The sequence below is a fragment of the Physeter macrocephalus genome, chromosome 18 (genome assembly GCF_002837175.3).
Source record: "Physeter macrocephalus isolate SW-GA chromosome 18, ASM283717v5, whole genome shotgun sequence".
Lineage (NCBI taxonomy): Eukaryota > Metazoa > Chordata > Mammalia > Artiodactyla > Physeteridae > Physeter > Physeter macrocephalus.
Genome location: NC_041231.1, coordinates 6,024,926 through 6,033,293, shown reverse-complemented (window position 1 = coordinate 6,033,293; position 8,368 = coordinate 6,024,926). Strand labels below are relative to the sequence as shown.

General features: G+C 44.1%; 1 protein-coding gene and 1 non-coding gene across 10 annotated transcripts in view; one reads left to right on the top strand and one right to left on the bottom strand.

The window, feature by feature from the left end:
- The window catches only part of KBTBD12 (kelch repeat and BTB domain containing 12), a 72,777-nt gene that overhangs the window by 41,377 nt on the left and 23,032 nt on the right, over positions 1 to 8,368 (bottom strand). Inside the window, exon 5 of one of the 9 annotated variants that reach the window (XM_028478433.2) lies at positions 2,959 to 5,752. The exons of the other annotated variants lie outside the window; for them this stretch is intronic. Coding sequence (XP_028334234.1) covers positions 5,706 to 5,752 — 47 coding nt within the window. The 3' untranslated portion in view covers positions 2,959 to 5,705. Of the gene's footprint in view, positions 1 to 2,958; positions 5,753 to 8,368 lie in introns of those variants that run through there. 9 annotated transcript variants of the gene reach the window in all.
- LOC112062566 (U6 spliceosomal RNA) lies at positions 1,659 to 1,764 on the top strand. Its single transcript, XR_002890796.1, has one exon. It is a non-coding gene; the product is annotated as a U6 spliceosomal RNA (small nuclear RNA).

The window sequence follows — 8,368 nt, the reverse complement described above, 5'->3', positions numbered from 1 at the left end:
ACGGGAGAGGCCACAACGGTGAGAGGCCCACGTACCACAAAAAAAAAATAAATAAATAAAATTTTAAAAGAAGAAAAAGTTTTTTAAAAAAACCACACTTGATGGAAACCCAAAGTATATTTATGAATGTACATTGTCATTTCAGAAGCAAGCATAATATATTCAAAAGTGTAACTAATACTATGAGAGCTAAAGTTTATCTCACAAAAACATTTTTCAAAGAGAGAACCCCTGGTACCATATTCAAATTGGTATTTTTATAACAGAGCGTCAACAAGAGCTCACAATTGGGTTTAATGAGGTGGAGCCCAGAAGGTTCTATGTTTCTCAAAACTTTACTAATAAGAGTCTGCATCTAATTCATTTCCTACTTGATTCTTCATAAAAGTAGGATTGAAAGCCTTTAAAACGAGGAGTTAACGTTTTCTCATAGCAATAGAATATATTAACCTAAAATTTTTTGGACTATCTTTTTAGAGAACTTTTTTTAGAAGATTAAGATATATTTTGGATTAAAGTAGTTTGTCTCATAATGAGCTCCCATGGTGCACATGACAAAAGATCTTTCTTAAAGTACAAAGCATCTTAAAATGCATGACCTTGAGCGGCACCCTTCTCCTCGGTCTCCTCCCAGAGGATTTCAAAGGGTTCTGTCATCAACACACGGCCCCACTCTTCCTGCTCTTCCTGAGAAAGGGCTACCCGAGAAAGCTCTCAGAAAAAAGTCAAAATGGAAATCAGCCCATTTTCAATACCTGGGTTTTTAGTAAGGGCCTCATTTATTCATAAGGCGCATATAGACTCTTTGAATTATTTTAAGCTTTCCAGGAAGTTAGCCACCAGAAGAGCCAATCGCAGCGCGGGGAAGCTGGGAAAGTGCCCACGTAACTGCATGAGCAATAGAACCACTTTAAGCAAACGATCGAGGCATATCTTTTTCTGCGTTTTTAAGAAGGAAATATATAGTTTTCCAGGAAAAACCATCCAATAGCTGACTAATACACCCCTTGCTAGTTTGCCATAATTCCAGAAATCATTTTCATCTAAGTTCAGATTACTCATCGTATCTGTGATGACGTGGTTTTCAAAAACAAGCATGTCCACAATGAAAATTTAGCGCAGATTTTAACTGAGGCCAACGTTCTTAAATCTTTACAACTCCAGTTAGGGTCAGCATGAGCCAGAGTGTCCAGCAGTCTGACGGGTTCACCTTTAGTTCCCATGGAGGAACGCATCCTAGACAACATTTTAAGAGTCCCTCCCCACGCAGAAGTGCAAGCTGTGTGAATGTGCTCTGGGTCACTGTGTGTGTTTGCAAGGAGAGGAAGCGAAGAGAGTAGAAAGAGACGGTCCTTAGACTCCAAATGCATGAGGACAGCGTGACCCCAACACAGGGACGGCCCCTCAGTAGGCCGCACGACCAGCACAGAGACCTGTTGAGGGTGGAGCTGGAATACCGCAGGCTACTAGAGGAAGATTTTGAGCATTATTAGGGCACTAGAGTGTAAAAGGACCCCTTGCCACTTATTTCAGTAAGAATAATCACTATCATTATCATTTATTGAGCACTTAAATGCCTGGCACAGTATCCATCTCTCTCAAGTGTCACAACTGTGTTATTAGCATCCTCATTTTATGAATGAAGAAAAACAGGCTCAGCGCTCGCTTTGGCAGCACATACGCTAAAATTGGAACGATACGGAGAAGATTAGCATGGCCCCTGGCAAGGATGACACACAAATTTGTGAGGCGTTCCATATTTTTATAGCTGATTCACTTTGTTATGAAGCAGAAACTAACACACCACTGTAAAGCAATTATACTCCAATAAAGATGTTAAGAAAAGAAAAGAAATGATGGTCTAATCAGCCAAACACCTTTAAAAAAAAAAAACAAAACAGACTCTGAGAAGTGACCCAACTTGCTTGAAATCATGGGGTGATAATAAGTGGCAGGGATAGGGTTTGTCTTCAGGAGGACCTTTACTTTATTTCAAGCAAAGAAGACACCTGGGAAATCTTTGTATAGATGGGATTAACTCAGAAGGGTTTTTTTTTGTTTTTTGGCTGCATTGGGTCTTCATTGCCGTGCGGGCTTTTCTCTAGCTGCGGTGAGCAGGGGCCACTCTTTGTCGCGGTGCGTGGGCTTCTCATCGCGGTGGCTTCTGTTTGCTGTGGAGCACGGGCTCTAGGCGCGCGGGCTTCAGTAGTTGTGGCACATGGGCTCAGTAGTTGTGGCGTGCAGGCTCAGTAGTTGTGGCGCACGGGCTTAGTTGCTCACGGCATGTGGGATCTTCCTGGACCAGGGCTCGAACCCGTGTCCCCTGCATTGGCAGGCGGATTCTTAACCACTGCGCCACCAGGGAAGTCCCCAGAAGATTTATCAAAATATAATAAGGTAAAGGCAAGGGCCATTTATTAACTGAGCTAGATTACCCCTCATGTCTATATCTACCCCCATAGTAGTTAGATTCGAGGGCTTTCAGGCCCCTGGGACTCAGGTGCTCCTGTTACAGTCACCCCTCATTTAACAGAAGCCACTGCACGCCACTGCTGAGAACATGGGTGCAAAGCCTGAACAAAGCCAATAGCAGTGCTGTGACAGAGATCTTGAATTTTATCCCGTAAAAACTGGAGTCACTGTTAAAGATCCGTGGCCTTCTGGCCTAATTGTATGTACAGTCTGTATGCCTGCACAACTGTCTGCACGTGCAATCTGTAGGTACCGTTTGCACAGTCTTGCGTGGACAGTACGATGACAGCAGTGAGAAGTGAAGAGACCACAACTGAGGAAAGGAAGAGCCATCAAAATGCAGCAGTCGGGGGCCTTCCAGCTCAGGGGACAAGCAGTCCTACGTAACCAACAGCCAGGGTATGGCCCTCACGTTCAGAGGAGCATGATTTTTGATTATACTCCAATAAAGATGTTAAGAAAAGAAAAGAAATGATGGTCTAATCAGCCAAACACCTTTAAAAAAAAAAAACAAAACAGACTCTGAGAAGTGACCCAACTTGCTTGAAATCATGGGGTGATAATAAGTGGCAGGGATAGGGTTTGTCTTCAGGAGGACCTTTACTTTATTTCAAGCAAAGAAGACACCTGGGAAATCTTTGTATAGATGGGATTAACTCAGAAGGGTTTTTTTTTGTTTTTTGGCTGCATTGGGTCTTCATTGCCGTGCGGGCTTTTCTCTAGCTGCGGTGAGCAGGGGCCACTCTTTGTCGCGGTGCGTGGGCTTCTCATCGCGGTGGCTTCTGTTTGCTGTGGAGCACGGGCTCTAGGCGCGCGGGCTTCAGTAGTTGTGGCACATGGGCTCAGTAGTTGTGGCGTGCAGGCTCAGTAGTTGTGGCGCACGGGCTTAGTTGCTCACGGCATGTGGGATCTTCCTGGACCAGGGCTCGAACCCGTGTCCCCTGCATTGGCAGGCGGATTCTTAACCACTGCGCCACCAGGGAAGTCCCCAGAAGATTTATCAAAATATAATAAGGTAAAGGCAAGGGCCATTTATTAACTGAGCTAGATTACCCCTCATGTCTATATCTACCCCCATAGTAGTTAGATTCGAGGGCTTTCAGGCCCCTGGGACTCAGGTGCTCCTGTTACAGTCACCCCTCATTTAACAGAAGCCACTGCACGCCACTGCTGAGAACATGGGTGCAAAGCCTGAACAAAGCCAATAGCAGTGCTGTGACAGAGATCTTGAATTTTATCCCGTAAAAACTGGAGTCACTGTTAAAGATCCGTGGCCTTCTGGCCTAATTGTATGTACAGTCTGTATGCCTGCACAACTGTCTGCACGTGCAATCTGTAGGTACCGTTTGCACAGTCTTGCGTGGACAGTACGATGACAGCAGTGAGAAGTGAAGAGACCACAACTGAGGAAAGGAAGAGCCATCAAAATGCAGCAGTCGGGGGCCTTCCAGCTCAGGGGACAAGCAGTCCTACGTAACCAACAGCCAGGGTATGGCCCTCACGTTCAGAGGAGCATGATTTTTGATGTTCGTAATGAAAGAGTTATTTTTAAAAGTTATTTTAACTTTGAAACGGGACAGATTTGGGTTTGCATCCTGGACTTAATCGCACTATTTGTGTGATAAAAATAAACAAAGGCCTTCCTTTGTAGGCTATTGTGAGAACTGAGACCATACATGGACAGCACCTACCATTTAGTAGTTCTTCAACAATTATTAACTTTCCTCCAAAGCCATTTCTCATGAGGCAGAGAAGACTGTGATAACTTAAAATATTTTTTTTCTAGTTAAAAATGTGACCAAAATTTGACACTTAAAGGTGCTGGCATCAATTACTTGGAAAACGTAACTGTATAGACTTTCTTAATTTCCAATGCCAGGAGAACAGTTGCTGCACTACTCAGGACACAGACTGTCAAGGTGGATTATCTGCTCACTGAAAGGTATGTTTTACCCCTTAAGTAAAATGATAAACTTTTGTAGACAGGGGCCTCGTCCATGTAGTCATCTGAGTAGTGCTGGATAAGTAATACAACACAAAGATTCAAAATGTAAACACCCATGAAGGTGAAACAACAGGAGACTTTAAAGAAATAGACTTTAGGAAACCTTCAAACAGTTTTCTTGGGTACACTCAGTAGCTAAGGTAGAGCAAACCTTGTCCTCTCTTTTTGTAAATGGACTGAAACCTGAAAAAGGAGTCTCAGAAAAAATAAGTCGGAATGGAAGATTGCCGATTTAGATCTAACATGGGATGAACATTTTCAAAGAGTTTTAGAAAGTAAACAGAACTGGACACACACCCATTAAACTGATCTTAAACTGAGGTTCTCCATATAACCTCCAGAAGCATTTGGTCCACGGAAAATCCTTGAGCTAAAGAGACCACTGCCCAAAGCAAACACTTCTGCCTAAGACCATCAGAACAAGATTCTGCTAAAACCACTGTCACAGTTTTTTGTGTGTATTTTTATTCTTTATGTCTCTGATGATATTTTTCTCTCTACTGTCTCACTGAGGGATGATGACGGTCGTAACTCTGTTACTTGGCTCTCCCAAACTGTTGCTTGTGCAGCTAGTTGGAAGTATGATATAGAGACAGGCTACGCGAATGTGACCAATAATGATACAATACGAAAATGAAAAAAAATGTCCTTGCACTGACACAAAGGGATAACAGTTTTCTTGGGATGTAATAGTGACAGTTTACCACGAGCCCTAAAGACAGTCTACCTATGGCTCCAGTGAGGCTGATCACATCTCTAATGCAGCCCCCTGCTTCTCTCTTCCTGTGTGTGAGCCAGGCTCCGGGTACCAGTCCAGGACCAGGACCGGTTGTCCTATCAGCCTATTAGTTAGACAGTGTGTCTCAGTGTCCATGTCCCAATACCCTCAGAGGTTTACATCCTCTAACAGAGCCTGAAAGGACAGGACGAACACTGGTGGAGTAGAATCCTGAGGCTAACCATCCCATGCATGGCTGCTCTTCAACTCAGGGGGTCCTCAACAATTTGTCCCCCACTTTGGCTGATGTAGAAAATAGTAAACCAACTGGTTAAAATTCCTTTGCTCAGATAGTTATGGAAATCAGCAAAGCCTTGGATTTTTCGGTTGCTGACCAAGGGGAGTCTGTGCCATGGCTGACACTTCATTTTGTACCTGGATCAACGCCACAGATGAGGTACAACAATTTCTATCCGTGCAGAAAGAAAAGTGGATTATCAAAGAAGACTATCAAGGAAGACTCAGGCAGTTGTTGGGATGTGTCTTCATGGTCGGACCTGGAAAAATACAGATGCTGCCTTTACAGCGTCCTCCACCTCCTCTGTGTAATAATCTGTTACACTTGTATGTTGCACGGCTTGATTTGTTTATCCAGAGTCTTAAGTCTGCAGAGCCACTGTCCTAACAAATGTTCCAACAGATGACTTAGAGACAAAAACAGAATGGACTTATGCTGATGGACACGCAAACTGAAAATCAGACCCACAGATAAATTCTTGTCTTCAAGGAGAATCAAGCACAGTGGAGGACATCTGGATCACACTCCTGGTCTCTCCTTTTGCTTTGGCTGATAGAAGACCAAAGGGGAGGGCGAGAATATATAAAAGGTCTGCACCCCTAAGAAAAAACTATTTTTACTACAGGCATTGTTAGAAGCCAACCTCAGAACTGGTTTTCAACCTGATTAATCAGTCGGTGGCAACTGCTTCAGTGAACTTGCCTCTGGAGCAGCCGGTCAGATGGAGCCTTGCCCCTAAAGACAGCCGGTCAGAAGCTGACTCATCGCTGACGCCTCTGCCGAGGCTGACTTGACACCCCTGCCTCTGCAACAAACACAAACCACACGTCTAAGGTTCACAACACCCCACTCCCACCTTCGTGACAACACTAGTCCAAAACAAACTCCTGCCCACAATCTTATGATTATCCATCTGCTTTGCCCCATGAGAAGGTCTCTGACCAGCTCACCCTCCTGCACGTAGCTGAGCAATAACGTCAGCGCTTTTGATTTCCGATACTGAGCAGTGGTCTTATCCTTTAACAGCAACCAGTAGTCGGCCTTTAATTGAGAAAGAGACCAAATTAATGCTCACTGGGGAAGTGAGACATTAGAGCATTAAAGTAACTCCACGTAATCTTTCTCTGCCACACTCGCACTCGTCCTGTTCCTGGCGCCAAGTGCATCATTCTCCTTCTTCTTCATTCGACTAATTCCTACCCGTGGCGTGAGTCAGTTACCATCCTCGTAGGTGTTACCATGTGTCCACATAGGCGTGCACTTAGCCCTACGTGTGCACGGTTATCTGTCTGTACCTTGTCCTAGGCCATCACTCCTTCGGGACTCAGCGTGTGTCTCCCATCCCTGGGTCCTCGACACTCAGCCCAGGGTCTGACACATCTTATGCCCCAACGTGTATTCGTTGACTCAAACTGCAGTATGATAAGAAAACACAGTATCCAGGGCTTCCCTGGTGGCGCAGTGGTTGAGAGTCCGCCTGCCGATGCAGGGGAACCGGGTTCGCGCCCCGGTCCGGGAGGATCCCACGTGCCGCGGAGCGGCTGGGCCCGCGAGCCGTGGCCGCCGAGCCTGCGCGTCCGGAGCCTGTGCTCCGCAACGGGAGAGGCCGCGGCGGCGAGAGGCCCGCGTACCGCAAAAACAAAAAAAAAACCAAAAAAAGAAAACACAGTATCTCTCTGATGGAAAGTATTAGTCTATCTGACACCCATGTTACTCAATTGAATTTTACCTGTTATTTAAAAAGACTTACTTTCCACTGAATTTTTTTCTCCCTTCAATTCTGAGAAGACCTCTCCTCGTTTGCACTCAGCTCCTAATAACTGTTTTCACGCATGAGTCTCTCGATGCTTCTCCCCTCGAGCCCAGGGCTCTTGCTACCTCCTTCTTCCTACTTCCTTCAATGTATAATTTTCAATTTCTACACCATATTTTCTCTCCTCAGTATGTGTGTTTCCCCCACCCCTTTACATCTTTCTTACCTTAACAGCATGCTTTGTAATTTTAATTTTTTTAAATTTTATTTCATTGTGCTAAAAAACCTTAACATGAGATTTACCATCTTAACAAAATTTTAAGTGCACGATACAGTATTGTTCCTTTTTTTTTGCTGTGGTGTGAGGTAATGGGCTGAACACATTTGTTGGAAAGTTCATCTTTCCCCACTGAAATTGCCCTGACACCTTTGTCAAAAATCAACTGAGTAAAAATGTAAAAATGTATTACTGAACTCTCATTTCTGTACCATTGATATATATGTCTGCCGTTGGTTTTATACCACTATAGCTCGATTACTGTAACTCTATGTTTTAAAAATGGGTTAAATAAGTCCTCAAACTTCCTTCTTTTTCACAATTGTTTTGGCTATTCTGGGTTCTTTGCATTTACACATAATTTTAAGACCAGCTTGTCAACTTTAAAAAACAATGAAGCTATAGATCAATTGGGGGAATATTGCTATCTTAACAATATTGAGTCTTCAAATCCGTACACAAGGAATATGTCTCTATATATTTAGCTCTTTTTAATTTATTTTTATTTTTTTCAACAAATGCAGAAGGAACCACTTTTTTAAATTAATTAATTTGTTTATTTATTTGGCTTCATTGCATCTTAGTTGTGGCACACGGGATCTTGCTGCAGCATGCGGGCTTCTCTAGTTGAGGTGCGCGGGCACCAGAGCGCACAGGCTCAGTAGTTGCGGCGTGTGCAGGCTTAGTTGCCCTGTGGTGTGTGGGATCTTAGTTCCCCAAACAGGGATAGAAACCATATCCTTTGTATTGGATTCTTAACCATTGGATTCTTTTTTTTTTTTTTTTTTTGTGGTACGCGGGCCTCTCACTGCCGTGGCCTCTCCCGTTGCGGGGCACAGACTCCG